The sequence below is a fragment of the Lycorma delicatula genome, chromosome 10, assembly GCF_047948215.1.
Source record: "Lycorma delicatula isolate Av1 chromosome 10, ASM4794821v1, whole genome shotgun sequence".
NCBI lineage: Eukaryota > Metazoa > Arthropoda > Insecta > Hemiptera > Fulgoridae > Lycorma > Lycorma delicatula.
In genome coordinates, this window is record NC_134464.1 from 107,028,025 (window position 1) to 107,050,880 (window position 22,856).

Sequence of the window (22,856 nt, forward strand, 5' to 3'; positions counted from 1 at the left end):
ATGTTAAGTTTAATGATGTGATGACACTTCCTATATGACATAAACAAAGAACATAAATCAAATTATACTTACACAATCAGATGTAATATCATCAATCGGGTGATGTGGTAAAAACAAGCATAATGTTTCCTCTGCGCTATCATCTTCAATTTCTAGTTTGATACTGTTAGAGGACAGAGCTTCAAATGTGTAGATATTCTTTAAAGGTACATCCATTACCTTCAAAAATAAAAACATTAAAATTAAAATTTAAGTATTTATAATGAAAACAATAAAATCGCTGCAAACTATAAAGCATTACATTCATTGAAATTTTTAAACCAATCTATTTATATTTATATACTGTTTCAATATTTATGAAATAAAATTTTAAACCCGACTAAATAATCTGGCTTTTTTATTTCTTATTTCATTAAACACTAAATTTACAAGTATTAAAATTTCAAAATGCCTCAAGCAATTTTTTTTGCCAAATTAAAAATTCAAGGGTTTGCTAGGCTCCCACTATGCTTCAGCCAGGTCTTTGATTTTGTATTCACACATTAAAAAAGTAGTATTACACAAATTTCCAAGGAGCATCAAATACCTAACCTAAAATGTTTAACAGCTCTCCTACTAATAATAGATATGCTTATAATTAGTTAAATACAATATCTAAATGATAAATGGTTTGGACAGCAATGATCTGTAGAAGGTAAAAATCCAAGCCGAGGATATCAATATTTTAGTCAATTAACAATCAGTTTTGTGAGTTATGGTGACCTGTTAAGATAATAATCCATTCTGTGTAGAGAGGTTAGGGTTTAAGGTGAAGGTTAGAGTTCTGTGGAGAGAGGTTACATACAGTTTTGTAGTTAAAACTATAAACTAGTTATTCAGTCAAAGACTCAGTCAGCTGAAGATGACTGATGCCGCTCTTTGTAAGCTGATTATCCATCATACACAAGACCAACAGTTTAGAACATGTAGTATAGTCTCTCTCTGTAATAAGTATATTTCCATTATAACATAAATTCAGCCACTTTTCCTACAAGACAGAGTTAAGCATTACAAAACTTTGGTAATTTATCCCTAAATTCTCTCCACAAAAATCTAACCTTAACCCTAACCTTTCTCCACAGAATGGATTAATATCTGAGACCATGTCTCAATAACTCACAAAACTGATAGTTAATTGACTATAGTACCGATAATGTGGCGTGGACTTTGACCTTGCATGGGTCACCCGCTGTCCAAATCTGTTTTCAAAATTTACATCTTGTGTTTTGCTGATCCTAAGCACATATTAAGGTATAAAACAAATTAATGTTGATCAAGTAACTGCTCAGGATTACCAAATAAAAAGAGATATGGTAATGGTTTTTAGATTTAAAATAAAAATAATTCTGAAATAATACTCGTGAAACTTTATCAGGACTGCAATCAATAAATACAAAAACAGAAATTGATAAATAATTATATACACTTTTAAAAACCTTACAGTCCACTCATAAGATATTTATTCTTCAACTCTGGCTGAATATAATTTCAAATTAGCAGCAACTTTATTCAAAAAGTAGTGGAAAAATAAAATCATTAAAAAAAGGGTTTTGTTTACGTATGTATTTATCTGTAAATAGATATAAGCTACAAGCATTATGTTTATTGTAAGTTTTTTCAGTTTTTTGGTTCAATTCTTTGTTACTGAAATACAAATCTGGGTAAATGTGTAAATAACTAAAAAGAAACATACAATACAATAAGCACAAGCTTGTTTCCATACAGTCGCTAATTAAAATATTAATGGTAAATAATTTAACGTGTAATCATGTTTCATCATGCTGTTCCAAACTAAATATTAATTTTTAAAATAACATTGACAAAACCTTTTCTCCTAAACTCTTACTATAATTTTCTGTGTATATTTTTGATGACGTTCACAACGTTGAAGAAACGTATTATTACTATATAATCTAGAAATGATTAAACAATTGTCTGTGAAAACAAAATTATTGTTACTTATTACGTACTTAAAAGGATAAAACAATAAACATTTAAAAATACGTTAAAGAATAAATTATTAAAAAAGCAAAAACTATAAGTAAACTACACAAAAAGGACAAACTTCATAATTTTTTCTTTGAAACTGCATTTTAAAAGAATAGAAAAAATAGAAACTACAGTTGCCAAAAAAGACATATTTTACATTAGTAGTCATTAAATATTAATATTAGCGTAATTAATTTACATCGAATAAACAAGTAACGAATATAAACTATCGACAATCAACTTACAATAACTTGCTATAGTTTTAATTCAACTAACCTAACTCGCAAACAGATGTTACGGCAAATCAGTCGGACCGACGATGCCAACATGAATTTTAATAGTAATGTAAATGCTTAAATATAAAATGACTTTTTATAGTACAATTTCAAAAAAAAAGCCAAAAATTATTACATTATAAAACAACGTTTTAAATAGTTTAAAATAAAAAGAAGAAACGAATAAAAAAATGTTTAGCCGACTTACCGGTACTGCTTAAATGTGTGGAAATATACTCACAGAAGACGTTATCGAAATTATCCACCTTTAAGAGATAATACAAGTGTTATATCTGTTAAAAGTTAAAAAACTCGACTGCCAAAAAAAAATGGCCCGGCCAGAGCAGATCATTAAACGAAAGTGTTATGCAGAATTCCAGAGCCCCTAAATTTATATATATATATATATATATATATATATATATATATATATATATACATATATTTATTTACTTATATAGCCTATGGCATTTCCAGTAACATAAGAATTCTAATGCGCTGTCATACATCTAAATCAGTTCAGCCTGTTGAACTGCTACACTGAAACAAACATACCTAAATACGTACACCGTAAATATTTTAATCCTTCTTGGGCAGTCATGTAATATGTATAGATTTATTCAGCTGTAGCAAACTAATATTTATATTTACTTAGAATATTACTAAGTGTCAATAAATAAATATATATATTTATATATATATATATATTTTTTTTTTTTTTGTAGCCTACACAACTCCGGTAATGTAAGGATTCCAACATAGGGTCATCCATCTAAATCAGTTCAGCCATTGAGCCACTACAGTGGAACAAATATATACACTCACACACCCTAAATACATTACAATCCATTTTGAGCAGTCGTGTAAAAACTAAATTAGCCTATGCTTAAATAATATTTTGTCAACTTTTCATTATTTTTAGTGGGGAAAGGGAATTGATAATAAAAATGGGCTTAATTCAAAAGAAATAATGAATAAGCCTTTGTTTTTATTAAATTATTTTATTTACGGGTCTCTAAATAAAGTAGACACTAATTTTTTTTTTGGCAGCCAAAGTCACAACACTGCAAAGTTACAAAAACATATGGTTATATGAACAGCTGATTTATATTAGGTATTAATATATTTAGTCTGTTGTTGCCGCATGAGATGTAAACGAAATTTTCGTGAAATGAGTTTTTCTTGTGCGTTACAAAAATGAGTGAAACTAATTATTAGCAACGTTGTGCAATTAAGTTTTGTGTTAAACTCGGTGAGACTGCTACTGAAACATTTTCAAAATTAAAACGGGCGTATGGAAATGATGCTCTGTTCCAAACTAAAGTTTTTAAGTGGTTTAAAGCATTTTCAAACTATTAAACATATTTGTACGTATAATCACCTACACGTACGTATATAAACTATTAATACGTCTAATCGCCTCCATTGTTGAAGAATTTAACAAATAAATAGCGACCTATTAAGTAAACCGATCATTTTACATATTCTCCATACAACATTCATAAAATATGTATTTAACATTAGTTATAAGAGGGTATTCATAAAATATGTATTTAACATTAGTTATAAGAGGGTATTCATAAAATATGTATTTAACATTAGTTATAAGAGGATAGCTTACGTAAGTTATGTTCGGTTAGGTTATGTTGATACAAGGTGTGGCATTTGCACCCCATCGGTTGGTCACGTGGTGAACGCGTCTTCCCATATCAACTGATTTGGAAGTCGAGAGTTCCATCGTTCAAATCCAAGTAAAGTCAGATTTGAATACTAGATCGTGGATATCGGTGTTCTTTGGTGGTTGGTTTCAATTAACCACACATCACAGAAATGGTCGAACTGAGACTGTACAAGACTACACTCATACATATCATTCTCACTCATCCTTTGAAGTATTATCTGAACGGTAATTCCCGGCGGCTAAACAGGAAAAAGAAAGGCGCATTTTCACACACGCTACAAATCTTTCATCTCATCCTCTGAAGCAATACCTAACTGTGGATCCTGGAGGTTAAACAAGAGGAAAAAAAAGGTTTTTTTTTTGTCTTCTTTATGTGGCCTATAAGTCTGACTTCTTTTAACTATATTTTTCCAAATGCTTCTTTCTTCATCTATTTGCCGCAACACCTCTTCATTTGTCACTTTATCCACCAGTCTGATTTTTAACATTCTCCTACAGCACCGCATTTCAAAAGCTTCTAATCTTTTCTTCTCAGTACTCCGATCGTCCAAGTTTCACTTCCATATAAAGCGACGCTCCAAACACATACTTTCAAAAATCTTTTCCTGACATTTAAATTAATTTTTATGTAAACAAATTATATTTCTGACTGAAGGCTCGTTTCGCCTGTGCTATTCAGCATTTTATATCGCTCCTGCTTCGTCCATCTTTAGTAATTCTACTTCCCAGATAATAAAATTCTTCTACCTCCGTAATCTTTTCTCCTCCTGTTTTCACATTCAGCGGTTCATCTTTGTTATTTCTACTAATTTCATTACTTTTGTTTATTTTCATGCAATAGTTCTTGCCTAGGGCTTCATCCATGACGTTCATTGTTTCTTCTAAATCCTTTTTACTCTCGGCTAGAATTAGTATATCATCAGCAAATCATACCATCTTTATCTTCTCACCTTGTACTGTTACTTCGGATCTAAATTGTTCTTTAACATCATTAAGTGCTAGTTCTATGTAAAGATTAAAAAGTAACCGGGATAGGGAACATCCTTGTCGTACTCTCTTTCTTATTATGGCTTCTTTCTTATGTTCTTCGATTATTACTGTTGATGTTTGGTTCCTGTAAATGTTAGCAATCCTTCTATCTCTGTATTTGAACCCTAATTTTTTTTAAATGCTGAACATTTTATTCCAGTCTACATTATCAAATGCCTTTTCTAGGTCTATAAATGCCGAGTATGTCGGTTTGTTTTTCTTTAATCTTCCTTCTACTATTAATCTGAGGCCTAAAATTACTTCCCTTGTCCCTATGCTTTTCCTAAAACCAAATTGGTCTTCTCTAACACTTCTTCCACTCTTTCCTCAATTCTTCTGTATAGAATTCTAGTTAAGATTTTTGATGCATGAAAAAAAGGTTATGTTGATATAATATAACCTAGTCGGAGGCGGTCCCTCGGACCCCCTCCCACCAAAAATGGTTTGACCCCGTTTCTTGGGGGATTTCCCGCAAGCCAGAAATGCAACACTTGCTTATCGCAATCCAAACGCATGCGTAGACAGTTAAATGGGATTCCAAGAATCTTCATAAAGTTTTCAAGTTCTTTTGCTAGAGCTGAAAAAGGGGATGAACTAAAATTCTTAGCGATAAATTATGATGATAAATGTTCTGAATCTGTCCTCCAAGAGGAGTATCTTATTTGGTGCGAGGAGATGAAGTCATTCAATTTAAAATACGATCTAGAAATGATTGAAATATTTGATCGTTGCAATAAATAATATTTGCTGAATATCCATTTTCTCATTATTATTATTATTATTATGCTTTTACGGCCAACATGGGACCACTTAAGTCCATTTTAGTTGGATCTTTTCTGAGAAAAGCGTGTTATTTTACTCTTTCGAGCTGCCCAGTATTTCTTCATCCGTTCAGATCTTGCTTTCTTTTCTTCATCCGTAAACACCCTCTTCGTTGTATTTTGTCGTTTGTCTGTCTTTTGTTTAAATCTAATGCTTTTATCTTTGTAATTTTTCCAGTTTTATTCTGTAGGTCAGTCAGGGAAATTCCCAATTCTTTCATATCTTCTCTAATTTCTTTGATCCATCCTACTTCTAGCTTTTGGAACCAGAGCTTTTCAATGATATTTCTTGACAGTCTTGTTTGCGGTGTCCTTATGAGATGGCCGAAGAAAGAGATTCTTTTTTTCCGCATAGTATCAGTAACAGGCTCTATTTCTCGATACACCACCTCATTTGGCACAATCCACCATCGGCCTTCTTTTTGGTGTTTTTTATTGATACACGTTCTGACAATTCTCCTCTCTATTTTCAGAATTTTTTCAATTCGGTTCTTCTGAGTGATTTTGAAAAGGGTCTCGCTTCCGTAGGTGACTTCTGGCTGTACTACAGTTTTATAATGTTTAAGTTTTGTTTTAGCAGAAAGGCATTTTTTGTTATATGTTGACCAAGTTAATTTTTGGGATTTAATCATTTTATTTGTCCTGTTTTGCCATGTCACTTTTTATTTAAATTATGAGTTATTATTTCCCCTAGATATTTAAATTGTTTTACTATTTTAATTTTCTGATTGTTTACTGTAATGCGCTCTATTACCAGAGGATCTATGGCCATTAGTTCAGTTTTTTCGAAAGAGATATGAAGCCCTATCTTTTGTGCTAGGTTTTGAAGGCTCATGATTTGTGTTTTGGCTTCTTGAATATTATTTTCTAAAAGAGCGAGGTCATCTGCAAATCCTAGACAATTTAGTGCGATGGAGTTTTTCTTAGTACCCATTTTTATATTTTTGGGATTTATTTCATACCATTTTCTCATGACAAATTCAATGGCGCAGTTAAAAAGGAGTGGTGAGAGGCCGTCTCCTTGCCTCAATCCAGTTTTTATGTAGAAGGGTCGAGAGAGTTCACCTCTGAATTTCACTCTGGACTGGGTATCGGTTAAAGTTAATTTTATCATGTTTACGAGTTTAGGGTGAAGGCCCAGGTTTCTCAGAATATTCAGCATGGATGGTCGGTGTATACAATCATAGGCCCTTTAAAAGTCGACGAAGGTGATTATTAGTTGTTTTTTCCGACTTTTATATAAGTCCATCATAAGTTTTAGGGATATTATTTGCTCCGGGCAACCTCTCCATGGCCTAAATCCCCCTTGGTATTCCCCAAGTTCCAGTTCAAGTTGGTCTTTGCATCGGTTGTATATGATTCTCGACAGGATTTTGTATGTGCAATCCAGGAGAGATATGCGTCTGTAGTTTTCAGGATTAGTTTTATCCCCTTTTTTATGTAATGGATGGATGAGGGCTGTGGTCCAGTGTTCTGGAAGTTTTTCTTCGTTCCATATTTTCACGAGGCATAGATGTAGGGAAGTTTTGACTGAATAAACCGATGAGTGTTTCCAGAGTTCTGCGAAAAGCTGGTCTACTCCGCTTGCTTTGTAGTTTTTTATTTCATTTAAGGCTGCGAGAACTTCTTGAATTGTTGGCGGGTTGATATTTACCGGTGAAGTTTTAACTGGAGTTTCAGTGTCAATCTCAAAAAGCTCTGGGGGGTCGTCACAGTTGAGGAGTCTATTGAAGGTTTCTGCCAAAATTTCAGCATTTTCTTTATTGGTGTGGGCCATATTTCCTTTTTTTCCTCTCAGCATAAGGGTGGGTGGTTCATATCTTTGAAGATAAAAAATATATATATATATTTTAATTTGAATTCAAAACTTTTCGGGATTGCAGAGAAAGGCGCTACTACCCGCCATGAAGTGTGTGTGCGCGCGCGTACGCTTGAGATCAATGTCAACAATTATTTCATGTTTTTTTAATTATTTTCTCATTAGGTTTTGTCGTTTCATACAAAAAAAGAAAATTCTGAAGCCTAAACTATGTACATTAAGACAAAAATAAAGCCTGAAGTTTGCAACAATTTTTGCACGATAATTTTTTTTTTGTACATTTTAATACGACTCGGTCCTCCATGCTATGTTGGTTAAAAAAAAAGTTATCTATCACTGTAACTACCACCAATTTTGTATTCGCTCGAGTATTCCATTTATTGTATGTTAAATTTTAAATTAATGTAATTATAATATGTAATGTTAAATTACATAAATTTTAAAATACGAGAATATGAAAGATTAATACAATTTTGAGTCTTGTGTTTACAAAACTAATCGGTTTTAAAATAAAGCGCTGCTGAAAGGTGCCGAATCCCCAATCAGCCTTTGTATTTTTAACATGCCAAAAAAATTAAAAATAATTTTATGTTGATTCAAATTTGTTAATAGATGGAATTTGACGCGTCAATTGAGTATTTCTTTAGTACGCGGAAGACATAGCAATTTTTTTTTGACACGCTGTCTATCTGGCAACGTCTTAGCAACGGTTGCTGTACCATCGGAAGGGGATTCGGTCCCCCTTCCTCACTTCATGTACATTCAACCGTTCAAGGTTAAACAGTTACCACTTTTAATGTGTTCCATATACTATAATTTATCACCAACGCCTTTATCAATGATTTATTTATTTTTTTTTATATTCGTTGTGGCCATTGTTTCGATTGAAATTATTGAAAAAAATGCTTTAAGTCAGGAATTGAATTGAGACATGTTACGTTTTTTTTTTTTTGTATGAAACCTAGCTAAACAATTGTCGATGGTGGTGTTCTAACATGGGACTCGAATCTGAGACCTTCAGTATATCGGAAGGTTTTTAAAATCTTTTATTATGAATTTATATATAGATGTTGATGTAAAAATATATTTATTTTTATAAGATACCAATAGATTGTGATTCTAATGTTTGTAATATTTCTTTTTTTTGATGAACGACATGCGGGTAGGGATTACGAACGCAAATTTGTGCACAAAACGAAAATCAACTCGAAATCTTCAATACGTTAATCGTCGGTTTTTAATGATAATTCAAGCCAAGAATCGAATCTAGAATTTTCTGATTTTTTTTTTGTTGAGAGGAGAGCGATACTCATATGGGAATACCTTGTAATCTGAGAGGTGTCAAAGTTAAAAATGGATGCCGAGACCTTTAGTACATCAGTCATTTGTTCTACTGTTTCTCTACAAACTGTGTTAAGGTAACAATCTGTTATAAAAATGAAAATGAGACGATAAAATTTATAATATAACTTTTTAGCGGGCATCTACGGTGCGAGTTGTAGCGTCTTTTTTCATTGTCATCGACAATGAAAAAAAAAATATTTTTAATATTTGAGGTAAAATTTTGGTATTATTTATTTTTTTAAATTTAATAACCATTCAATTTGTCATTTTATTATTGTTTATTAAAAAATTACAATTTTTCTAAAATATTTAAATCGATTTTATATAAGATTAAATAATTTATTAATGTCAATTGACAATATTAATATCCAGTTATTTTTTCTCTTTAATAATGAAATAAGGATGGCAGTTAACGGTTTGGAAAGAAACATAATTACTTTTTTTTTTTTTTAACCTCCGGGATCACCGTTAGGTATTACTTTCAGAGAATAGGATGAATGATTTGTAGCGTGTGTGAAAATGGCATGCCTGACCGGGATTCGAACCCGGGATCTCCGGATGAAAGGCCGAGACGCTACCATTCGCGTCACGGAGGCCGATTATACTTAGTATACTTGATTACTTTTTTTATAATCGTCATTTATTTTTCTCGGAAAACCCCCAAAAAAATTCATTTAAAATAATGTAATTCTAAAATAAAATAAAAGTTTAAAGCATTTTTTTTTTTTAATTATTGATTACAATTAAAAAATACGTTTATAATAAATTATATTAAAAGTAGTTTAAAAGTGTTATAATATAAAAAAACCTTTCGGCAAACCGGAAGGCGAATGTAGATTTCACCGGTGCTAAATAGGCGATAAAAAAGATTTCCACCTTAATGTTAAGAAAAACTTCATATTTACTCGATACAAAAATAATTTGCACGTGAAAAAAAGTTTCACATGTTTAGTGTACGACAATTTTAGCCCATCTTACAATTCCGGCAATATTTTGGTCGTCCCTTGCCGTAAGTAAGGGTTGGTCATATCAAAAATTGTTTCGGACAAAAGTTTTAGGTAATGTTTAGAGGAATAACGATCACTTTAAACCGATTCGATAATTGTGCCTATTAAGGGAGGTATGATTTTTTTTTGTCTTCAAAACCCCATTTTTTCCACCCCATGGGCCAATCGTTGGTGATATCAAAAAACTTTCCTTACATATATTTTAGGCCCTTATATGAACTTGAACAGAAGTTCAATATTTTACTTAATAAGAAAGTTATAGCGATGTTTTGTTTTTTTCGAAAAACCCACCCCATTTCCACTCCCATAGTCCGATTTTTCCCATTTACGAACTCGATCGAGATTTTGGGCAGTTATATTTTATGTATCAATTTGAAAGTGATTGGCCCAAAATTACGGCAGTTATCGTCCATAATATAAAATAAGTGAAATATATATATACTTATGATATATCGTTGAAAATCTCTCAGTGAGGGCTTATTACTCCCATTTTTTTTGATTTTCGGCACGTTTTGTTCAGTCGATTGCAATCAAAAGGGATAGTGTACAACTAGATGTTACAACAGTCCTAAATAAAAAATTACAATCATCTAAAGCTAATCGTTTTTGAGTTATGCGAGATACATACAAACAGACGTCACGCCAAAACTAGTAAAAATGGATTCAGGGATGGTCAAAACGGATATTTCCATTGAAATCTGAAAATTTTTCACGATCATAATATACTTTATACGGTTTTTATGTTAGGTGGTCATATTAACTTTATAACAGTCCACTAACAGTCAAGACTGTTAGTGGATTTGAACCCGATCCTTGAATTAAGAACCCAAACCGCTGCACTTGTACACAAAAGCTTGTACATTGTACACTTCAGCCAATCATGAGAAAAATTATAAATATTTAAAGAATTTCAAATTTTAAAAATTGTATGAAAATACCTTTCTTTTATTCATTTACATATATGAGGTTCAATTAATTACATTAGTAATGTTAATTATACGATTATCGATTAACCGGTTGCTCTAATAATCACTTATCCAAAAGTGTGTGTTGTTTTCAATTTTGAAGTTATTGCTAACATCTAAGAATTTTATTATGACCAAAATAATGATTAAATAATTATATAAAAATAAATATATTTTTAAATTAATATGAATGTTACAGTCTACTGTTCGGTGCTTCATACACAATTTAATTTTAAGAAAATTAAGTATATATAGTAATATTTTACAAAAATAGTTAATTTTCACTGTATGATTCTACGATATAGTTGATAGCTTCAAGTATATTATACTGAAAAATGTTCCTCTTCAGTGATTCCAAGCTTTCAATAAAAAAAACGTATAAAAAATATTTAATTATCCGAATGAAAATAATAAATAAATATTTCCATCAAAATAAATATACCTTGAAATTAATATCTACGGAACAGTTGATTATCAGGTTCTTCATACCTAGTTTATTTTTTTATGGAATTAGGTACATATATTAATAATATTATTTTATGTATTTCATTCTTATTATACTGTTATTCGATAGAGTGGTGGTATCTTATAATCTATTACACAGTAAAAAGTTTCTTCATCAGTGATTCTAGGCATTCTATAAATAAATAAAAATCGGTTAAAGAATATCCTTTACCTATTTTAATCAAAATAACAGTTAAATATTTTCATCAAAATGGGCACCGTATCTTTGAAATTAATATCTGTGTAAGAGTCGATTATCCGACCCTTAATACATGATTTACTTTAAAGAAATTACGTAAGTATAGGAATATATTTATTTTACAAGTTTAAGAAATAATTAATTTTTAGTATCCAATAAAATCGTGGCACTTTTAATTTATTATACTGAAATTTATTCGTCTTCATTAGTTCTAAGCTTTCTATAAAGAAAAATTATTTATTTATTTTAGCGATAATTTTCAGTTTAATAAATTTTATTTATTTTGTGTGTGTGTGCGCGCGCGCGCACGCATAATACCGTAGGCTGTTTGAACAAACGTACATTTGTTGTGTTTTTTTTTTAATTCTTTCGCCCAAAGTATATTTTTGTTAAAACTTTGTAATTACAAGAATTACTGATAAAATGTTAGACGATTTTTTCTAAAATATTGATTAAATTTTTTTATGTCTTTTCGTAAGTGAAAAAGTGTAGGACGATTTTTCATTAGAATTACAACAAAAACTTGTTAACGTTAAATTAAAAATATAAATAAAATTTAACCTCTGATCTAACGATTTTTCCTTACGAGAAGAAAAGAGACAATGAACATAGAGCTATTACAATTCGCAGCCAAAGGCACATAAAGAAGGTGATGATTCCATTCCGACCCTCGAATGTTTTTTTTCATCACAGTAGATAACGTGTCCGTTACTATTTGGTTGAATGGGAACTGTACATCAGTACAACCACTTTTAATGAGTCTCATTACGATTCGAACCTGATATCCTTGAATTAAATACTCTAAACTCTGCCACTGTACACGCGAAAATTTATCAGAATAAAGAATATTTTTTTTTTAAATTTCAAACTTCAAATATCGAACGAAACTTCAAACTTCAAATATCGAATTAATGCACGTTCAATTAATTATAATAAAGTATTTAATTAGATGGTTCGCAATTAACCGGACTTCTAATGTTCATTTATCCGAATGCTGCGTTGCTTTCAATTCCCCCCAAAAAAAAAATAATTTTTAATAACCAAAATTACGTTTAAATGTCTGGATGGAAGTAATTATTTTGGAAACAAATATATATTTAACATTCGATTATTCGGATCTTCATGATTTGTTTATTTTTAAGGCAATGTCCTGAACATTTTAATATTATTATTTATTTTTGTTGCTTTCTTTACAAGCAAAAGATTGTTTTTTATTTTTTTGTATTATTCCTGAGCATATATTCATTTATGAATAATTAACAACATAACTGAGATTGGTATATAAACGTTAAGCTGCTTGGGAGTCAAACCCAGGAGCTTCAGATCAGTATATTTTTGACAACGCTACCGATGGGAATGTTTTCCTTTCTTGCTTAGCATTCATATATATATATACACACACAACATGCTTCACTCTCTTTTAATTATTGTATTTCATAAGATTAGGTTTTTTTTAACAGAACAAATAATTTAAATGATTTTTTTATTTTGGTTGGTATATAATAAGTAGAATACAGCGGAATTGAGTAATACGTCACTCAACGACGCATAAAAAGAATGGCATAATTACCTTTAAAAATATGTGAAGTTATTATGTTTATAAAATATATATATTTAGAAAGCGTTAATGAAAATCATTTAGCTATATAACATTTGTACATATTAATTGAAGATGCAGAATATTCAAGTTTTTTTTTTATAATTAATCATTAAAAGATCATTAACTAATTAACATCGGTTCTGTAAAGTAAGATATTTAATTTTATTTTGAATGAATAGGTTATTACCTATTAAATAGTTTTGTAATTTCTTAAAAAAGTTATCGGGAAGTAAAATGAGGCTCTTGTAAACTCGTATTGTGCAGCAAAAAAAAATCTAGTTCTGTTAATTTTACAGAGGTGAATAATTATTTAGGAATGTTACTACTCTTTTCAGTACAAATAACACACATTCTTTCATTTAAACGAATGAATAGAAACATAAAAAAAATAAAATTATCTGTACAATATTTTTATGCTTATTTATGATTGCGAAAAGTGAACATTGTTTCTCTACAAATTATTTTGTAATTTAAATACACCACTTTTCTTTAAAAATTATTCATGTAATTTGTGATAAAATTGCTATAATTAAAGATTGTTAATTTTTTATCCATTCGATGGCATAAGTATGTTTGCCTGTTAAACAGAAGGCCCCGTGTTTGATTCCGAGTAGGGTCCCTCCTAATAACGAATCAACCTTCAATGTAGTTACTGATGATTTTATTTACTGATCCGACTTAAAAATTAATATATCTAAAATGAGATATGATAAATTTCATGTTGAAAACCTCTTTCTAACACATGAAATACACTTGGCTTACATCAGTAAATTTATATACAATAAAGTTTACTTCCCTAGTTAATGGCCAAATAACCTATATAGCCAAGCATATAACGCATTTCATTTTTATTTGTTTATTTTTGCGATTCTGGTTCGCAACTATTTAGAACTATTTGGATACATTGTCAACAGATAAAGACAGTAAATAATTATTAATTTATTTTGTAAAAATAAATGAGTGTAAACTGAGTTCTAGCATTTTTAATCTAATAAATAATTTGAATACAACAAATGGGAATTATTGTTTCAAAGATGTTATAATATTCCGTAATAATATTAATTAAAAAAATAAAACTCACTTTGTCAATAATAACAGACGTCTCATACAAAAGATATAAACTGGATGACGTTAACAACTGGATTATGTTATGTTAAAAAAGAGTGAATATTAACTCGAGGCACTAACTGAATGCATATGCGTAATCAATCTATCTACCGACAATTTCCCGCCAGTCCAGTACTAGAGTTCCTGGCTTGATTAGTTATTTCTCTGTTTGCACTCATTATGTTTGCCTGTCTTCCCCCCACTACGGCGCGACCGCCATCAACAGACATCTTTAAACATTTAAGTAATGAAAAAATTATTCCATCTAATTTATTTTTTAACTCGCCATCTCTGTTTACACTGTCTGTCTTCTCCCCACCACGGCGCGACCGCCAACAACAGACATCTTTTAACGAGTACTTTAAAAAATTAAAGTAATGAAAAAATTATTCCATCTAATTTTTTTTTTTTTTTTTTAACAACTCACCATCCAGCACACAGGTTGTCTAATATTAAATTAGTTTTACTATATTGTTATTATTTATCAGACTTGACGAACTTATAATTACATAAAATATTAAAATATCTTTTATAAATGTGCACTAAAACAGCCAGCGTTATAATGACATTTTTACTTAATTAATTATATCTAACAAACTGTTATGTATGTAATCAAACTCATTTCGTACATGTCAATACAGACCTGCAAGCGCATCAATAATTTTTGTTTAGTGTCACTATTATTTTTTTTTTCTAATCAGGAATTAAAAAAACAGGGCATCTTTTATGACATAGATTACAAAAATCATGAATGGTACATAAGGAGGTAATGATTAATATTATTTCTAAAGTTCAAAGTTAACATATCTAACCGACTTCCATATTTTACAGTTCAGCAACATTCAATATTCAAATCAAATGGATGTGTGTGTACGCGCGTGCATACACGTACACGAATCTACTTATAAATGAACTTTAGTATACACGTAAAGCCTAATTTAATTTTATTTAGATCTTTTAAAATATAATTCTTTGTTTTTAAATAATACTTGGCTATCAATGAATGAAACACTTTAATCCAAAGATTCTATTAAGTGACATGAAATTAGATTTTGTTGGGTCTCATTTTCATTTTTATAATCTATTTTGTCACCTCCGTAATATAAAAAACAAATGATGTACTGAAGGTTTTGGGTTCTATTCTCGGCTTGGACACTAGCTTATATGTTTAATGCTTGTTTGAATATTGGCTATTAAAAAACGGTTACTCAAACGATTTTGTCCGGATTTTTTCTCAGCTTGGAGACAGTTCACATATAATATGCTTATCCGAGTATCGTCTTTAAAAAACACTATTCATGATCTTAAAGCCCCGGGATTGACTCTTGGTCGCTACAAATAATTACTTGCGTAATGCTTCTGTCTCAGATTGCTTATATTCATGTGAATATTAATTACGGAATCGATTTGGTCTTCACAGTTCAATTTTATTTACTTAAGTATCATCTGTAAACAAGTTTGATTAATATGTTGGAAAGAACCGATTGAAACGCTGAAGGTCTCGGGTTCGATTGTCAACTTTGACATCAGCTCACAAATATACAGTTTAACCAGATTAAAAAAACTAAATGTATTGGGTTCCACTCTTTGAATTAGCGAATTTTTTTTTAATATCCTCATTTTTAATTTGCATATAAAGATAACAAATTCAAAAATAAATAAATAAAAATAATCAGACGGTGAAAGCGAACGAAAGCGAAAAGTTGAACGTTTTATCTGATATTGTTGACTTTATTTAATTATTTCATAAAATAGCAAACTCAATTCTGCTCTATTCTGGGATGTATTAACGTGGTAGCCTGTCTAACCTTGAACGTTGAACGTTTATACTTGGATGGAGTGAGGAAAAGTTACACAACATTACATAACAAAGAGACGCAGGCCAGACAGCGCGGCAATTAACGGTTATCGTCTTCACGCATTACTAAAACAAATATTCATAATCTGTTCGTCATTAATAATTAATTAATTCGATTGATATCATATTAATATCTATTTTTTTTTTCTCTGATGTAAAAATATTGAGTCATGTTTTTATTTTCAAACGGTTTATTTTTTTAAACACAGAATCACATGTTATTAAATGTTATTAAATCAAATCAATATGATGTTATTAAATCTATCGTTACGATAGATTTATTAATCTATCGTAACGTACGTATTTAAAAATTTGACATTGCAATAGTTAAAATGAAATATTTGAACAGACACAGATTTAATAACTACTATGTCAGATAGTTTATTTATTGTGTGTAAATAACAAACGGAATAAAGTCGGTTTTCGGCTGTAATAACGCACTCAACAGTTTCTAAGAGGGGGTTAATAAAATCTCTCTCTCTCTCTCTCTCTCTCTCTCTCTCTCTCTCTCTCTCTCTCTCTCTCTCTCTCTCTCTCTCTCTCTCTCTCTCTCTCTCTCTCTCTCTCTCTCTCTCTCTCTCTCTCTCTCTCTCTCTGTGTGTGTGTGTGTGTGTGTGTGTGTGTGTGTGTGTGTGTGTGTGTGTGTGGCTTGAAGTACATTATATTAAACTATGTTCCCCTTCAGTGATCCTAAGCTTTCTATGAAAGAATTACTGTTAAACATTTTTTTTTTTAATTTCGTCCTATTTTAACGAAAATAATAAATATTTCCATCAAAACAAGTACCGTATACTTTGAAAGTAATATCTGCGCAAGCATATGTGGTTCTTCATATTTAGTTTATTTTTTATTGCATTTATGTGCATATGTTAATATTTTTATCTCACGTATTTTCCAAGATAGAATCGTGGCACTTTCTAATTTAACCATACTGTTGCACATTCCTCAGCTTTCTCTCTCTCTCTCTATATATATATATATATATACACACACACACACACACAAGTATATAGAAAATATATTGATGTAAAATAAAAGTATATATATTGGATTGCTTGGCATTTCTCCCGCAACCACTCCATTCGGTCGCCCTAAAGCATAAGACCGAATGTCTGTGCCACACACGGCAACTGAACCTCGAACAGCTTAGCGACCAGTCCACCATTTTATAGCGCTTGGAGCCATAATAATTAGCTGGTGGTCAGCCGTACTCAGGGTTAGCTTCCCACGGCAATGCGGTAAGAGTTTTTTCCTTAAGTAAACTACGGATGCCGGTTGACAAAGCAACTGCATCCAGGAACTCCCACACGTTCAGACAATGCAGCCACACATATTGACTCGCCTTCTCCTTCGCCCTCCTCGAACACTTGTTCAGATAATGTTGGTTCGAAAATGGATGTAGGGGTGACCACCCGGGAGGGTATGAACCCAATCATTGAAGAGTTTTCACAAGCCGGGGGCAGGCCTGGCAGCTCTGCCCCATGCATGATGTTTTGACGGAATAGAAGGGTTGTTTTCCTATTTAGCAAACCCTAAGAGTACCAGTGCAGTTACCAAGGGGAGCTTATTGCCTCGTCTAGAATTCCTTCGAGCAGCTTTCACAGCTGTCGTGAATGGTTTCGAAAATATTGCCTCAAAGCTTAAGGAAGTAACCGTAGTTGAGAAACCGGCCCCGGCGCAGCCGCATAGGTATACTGAGGTGCTTAGAGGCATATTTAATTACTATTTGAAACTTAATATATTTTCAAATACAGTTATAAAGAATACCTGGAATGTAAAATCATTAAACGTTAGTTAAAACCATTCAGGTGGCAATTAACAGCTTAGAAAGTAGCATAGTTAAGTATACCTGATTACATTTTTGAAGTCATAACTTCTTTTTTCAGAAAATCTTTGAAATTTATTTAAGATAGTGCAATTTTAATTGAAAATAATAAGGATTAAAGCAAAGCAAATCTAATTATCAATTAGAAATTCTTATTTTTTTGTAAAAGATTATTAATTAAATTAAAAAAATTTCTATTTAAATAAATATATCGAAAGTATTTTAAATGTATAGAATGTAAAAAACTATTAACTCAAAAATTGAAACTAAATGATTCAACATTAATAATATAAAAAGATATCTTTAATCAAAGATAGAGTTGAAGAAAAATGTAAGTACGGTAACTTTGTTGGTAGTAGTGACGTAGTAGTAAAGTAATCTTTACATTAAAAGCGTATATTGCGTAATTGTATTTGGAAGCTGATGTGTGATCAGATTCTGCTTTTGTCCCATACCATTTGGTTCTTGCTGCAATCTGTCAAAGCAACTGCATGTGTCAAAATATGTACTGTTACATTGAAGAAAAATTATATATGTTTATTAATTGCTTCCCCATTATCGGTGTAAAAACCAAAAAAACTTATATTTTAACTTATCTAATACGTACAAGTTTTTGATAAGTTATTAATCTAGTATCAGTGTTATTAATGATTAACGTTGTCATATTCAATAAATTGCATTATACATACAGAGCCGTAGTTAAAATTAATAAAATTCTCTAGGGTATTCGCTGTGTTAAGTAGTGTTCTATATGAATCAACAGTTAGGAAGACTTCTACATATAAACTACGTAAGTACTTCTGATAATAATATTTTATATTAAGAAAAATAATACACTATTAAATAATGTTATTTGGACGTAGGTTAATGTTAATTACGTGAACGTTAATTTATTAGCAGAATTGTGAAAATTTAAAAACTAAACGTTTTGACATTTACACACTTATAAAGCTTTAAAAATTACCATTTTTAGCTTAGCCAAATATGTTTTTATTCTTGTAATTTAAGTTTAAACTGTATAAAATTTATATATATAGATTTCTTTATAAAAATACAAAATAAAAATGCGTACTTTTAAGTACCAATAAAATTGAAGAAGGGGTTGCTGATTCTTTTGAAGACTAATTTTTGTTTTTTTAAAATTATTTTTAAATTAGAAGACTATTTTTTTTTCTATTTAAATGATATAATTGCAAATTATTATTTCTTTTAAATATGAGTATTTTATTGAACTTCTGTTTTTTGTTTTATAAAAGTTATGTTTTTGTTAATAAGAAATTCTTTTACCTGTGTTTCCATTTGGTGATTAAGTAGCTATTTATTTTAGAAAGGTAAATTGCCTTTGTTGTTCAGTATCAAATATTTTACTAACATTTTTTTCACTTTTATAAAACATACATTAAAAAATTAAAAGGAATATAATGTTAAAGTTGCAGAAAATATTATTTAGTTTTATATATCTTGTTAATGTATCAAAGTTAACAGTGATAACCTTTTTTCTTTGAAAACATAAACTTTTGAACAGAATTTGATGAGATTTAAAATTTTGACATATTTTTAATTGTTCCTGTGGTCATGTTCAATGACTGGTACCGCCATTGTTTCATCCTGAATTCAATTGATGTTATTATTGGCAATTTTTTTATATTAGCAAACATCTCTTTAGAATGTGGTCAAACATTATGTCGGATTTAAATGTGTATTCATTGTGGACATTGTTCTGTTTTTGTGTATATATATTTATTAAGAGTGTTGTCTTTAGTGTCTGTGTACCTTTAGTGTCTGTGTACCTTTTCTTCACTTATCCCATGTTATTGTTTTTACCTTTTTTTACATTAATTCATACCATCCTGTTTTTTCTTAATTTTCTTCATGTGAGTGGTCTCATAAAGCCATTTCTTCTTTGTTTTTTGTGTTCTTCTTCTTAATTCATTATTCAGTTTTTTCCACGGTCTCTTATCTTCATTATATTTCTTGTAAGACGAAGAAAAAGATAATAAGTTGATGATTAGTGTTTTATTGTTTTTTATGGAATTTTTCATATTCACACTGAATTCATTTGCTCTTTGGCCTTTATTTATTTCCTTCAATAAAATAAATAAAAGAAAAGTAAATAAATACTTGTATTAAGAGCCTTTTCACAAACATTTAGATATAAAGTATTTTTACTTAATAGCTTTTTCTGATTTCATGAAGAAATACGGTTAACTTCTTCAGTTACATTGATAAAGCTATGTTTTAAAATCATATTTATTGTATTTGATTCATTTTAGATTATTTATTTTTATCTTTTGAATCAAATCTTATCTTTCAGTACTTTATATCCCAAACAAGCTGTTTATTAGTTAACCGGTTTATTATAGTCTATAAAATTATTATTAGTCTGTAAAATTTCACATATTTATTAGCCTAATTGTGTTTATCATTTTACAGCATTAAATGTATAACTGTGAACCTATTTCAAAAATAAAGTAAACTGATTTATTTTAAGCCAATTAAATGTCAGTCACAATATATAATTAATTATCTAACTTTTTTTAACCGTTTTAAATAATGTTATTGAACTTTTCATTTTATTTTTGTTAAGGATGTCTTACATTTTCTTTAATTTTAATTATTTACATCAGCTAGTAAAATTAACTATTTCAGAAGCATATTATTGCAAATTACCATTATTCAACCAGTGTTACAATGCATATTACTTAGTCCTAGAACAACCACGAAAAAAACAAAAATATGACAGCAAACAGTCTTATTATAATATAATATTGATTAATAAACATTATGTAGCACTTATGTTGTCAAGAGCAAGAAAAATACAATATTTGCACCAAACCACAGTTAATTAATTATATTCTATTAAACTATATTTAAAATAATTCATCAACATCTTCCTATTAGTATTTTAGGATATGATAAAATAACAATTTTAAAAGTCTTAATTATGAAACATTTGTGCATATATATTACAAACAATAAAATCATCATTATAATTAAAAGTGAATAATGATAATGTCTTACTTATTATGCTTCAGTTTCCATTTTTAACAAATGACTGGCCTTTTTAAATATCTCTCCATCAATTTATTTTCAACAAAATTGTAAGATTTTCTTTTACAAAAGTAATAAAACCAAAACGGTTGTAATTATTACTTTAGTTAATAAACTCTGAATTATGTTTATTATTGTTTGAGGTGTACAAAAAGTTGTACTTAAATTATTTGCATTTCCATCTTCTAAATTTGTATTTTGTATATACTTGATATATTTAGCATCTTCATTAATTTGTCTTACTTTTATTTCATGTATAAAAGTTATTCTTTTATTTAGAGTGTTGTGGGAGGTGTCTGAAAAATTTAGACTGATTCAGGACATCAAAATTTAAAAAAAAGTTCATGTGGAAAAACAATCCAAATCACTTAATTTTCCCTCTTTCTACCATTTTTTTTTCAATAAAAATTTATATCTTAAGAATGATTGTAATAATTTAATAAAATTTGGTGTATGTGTACTCAATAACATCTTCTACTAAATAATTAACTTTGAAAATCCAAAACGGCAGCCTTTTAACTTCTAATCATTAATAGCCCCATAGATATTTGTTTTATTGAATTATGTTGTATTAAATTAAAATTAAGCCTCTTATTATAAACAAAATTGAAATTTATTTGTTCAGATTAATCGCCAAACATTTTCACTTTTATTTGTTTAGATTCACTTAAACAATTTCATCTGTAACAGGTAAAATTGTTTAAGTGGATCGTAAAATTATGTAGTCTTAAGATTTTGCACTTGTTTTACTAAAAATAAAAATAATAATTAATTATTTTAAATTCACAATAGTGAAGGAAGAGAAAATGAGCACAAAATTGTCAGACTGCATAATTTTGCAGGACATTTTCCTAGGATGTTACCTAGGAAATTCAGAGTATTTTCCTAGGTTGTTTTGTTTATTCTAGAGACATTTTTTAGTAAATAGATTTTTTTAAATGTACGAATGACAAGTTCCAGCTGAAATAACTGTGGTCTGCAGTTGACACTCATTCATTTTAACTAAATCAGGCGTGAGAAATACTGATAAGCGATATTACTCTTACTTCGCCCATTATTTCTGTTAATAAACATAATCTTTAATAGATAATATCTGAATAGTAAAAAGCTTTTTGAAGTTATAATTCAAGGAAGAGTCGATCCAACTGAAAAAGAAAACCAGATAATTTAAAATAAGTCCATATTAAAAGAAAAAACAGTTTATATTTAATTATATGAGTATGTTAAGTATGAAGTAATTAGCCGTTTAGCCAGAACCTGGAACCTTGAGGCTCAGGTCAGCCTAGACAAATCCTGGAGCCAACTCAGGGGCTCCTCGGGCTTCCTGGGGCTGTGAGGCCTACCCTATAGCCACAAAGCTTGCTTTGGTCACCATTCCCATCTACCCAGAGAGCTCCACCCCCTGAACCGTGCAGTGTACGTTATCTTCATGGTTGTGAGAATAATAGCGATAAATAATAATTATAGTATTCAGGCTGTATAGAAACCTGAAAAAGAAACTAAATTACAAAAGATAGAATAATAATAACTATGGTAACTAATGCGGTACAAATACCCAGTTACAATTTTGAAAATTATAAAATTGTGTGGAGAGTTATTATAATAGCATCCCATTGCACCTCCCAAAACAGTGCCCCAGGAGCATTCCATTTGTTACCAGTTGATGGTGAAGATTGGTCTAGCCTCTCACGAGGTGTTTGCGTACCTCATCACTCTAGCCTCACACACAGTTCCCACAGGAAG

General features: G+C 30.0%; 1 protein-coding gene across 6 annotated transcripts in view; it reads right to left on the minus strand.

The window, feature by feature from the left end:
- The window catches only part of LOC142331437 (uncharacterized), a 31,977-nt gene extending 17,447 nt beyond the window's left edge, over nucleotides 1–14,530 (minus strand). For 2 of the 6 annotated variants that reach the window (XM_075377334.1, XM_075377335.1), the window contains exons 1-2: nucleotides 2,228–2,313; nucleotides 73–219 (exon numbers count right to left, since the gene is read on the minus strand). In XM_075377334.1, coding sequence (XP_075233449.1) covers nucleotides 73–216 — 144 coding nt within the window. In that variant the 5' untranslated portion in view covers nucleotides 217–219; nucleotides 2,228–2,313. Of the gene's footprint in view, nucleotides 1–72; nucleotides 220–2,227; nucleotides 2,337–2,511; nucleotides 2,651–14,353 lie in introns of those variants that run through there. The other 4 variants (XM_075377339.1, XM_075377338.1, XM_075377340.1 and 1 more) reach the window with 4 other exon arrangements.
- Between the last annotated feature and the right edge of the window lie 8,326 nt (nucleotides 14,531–22,856).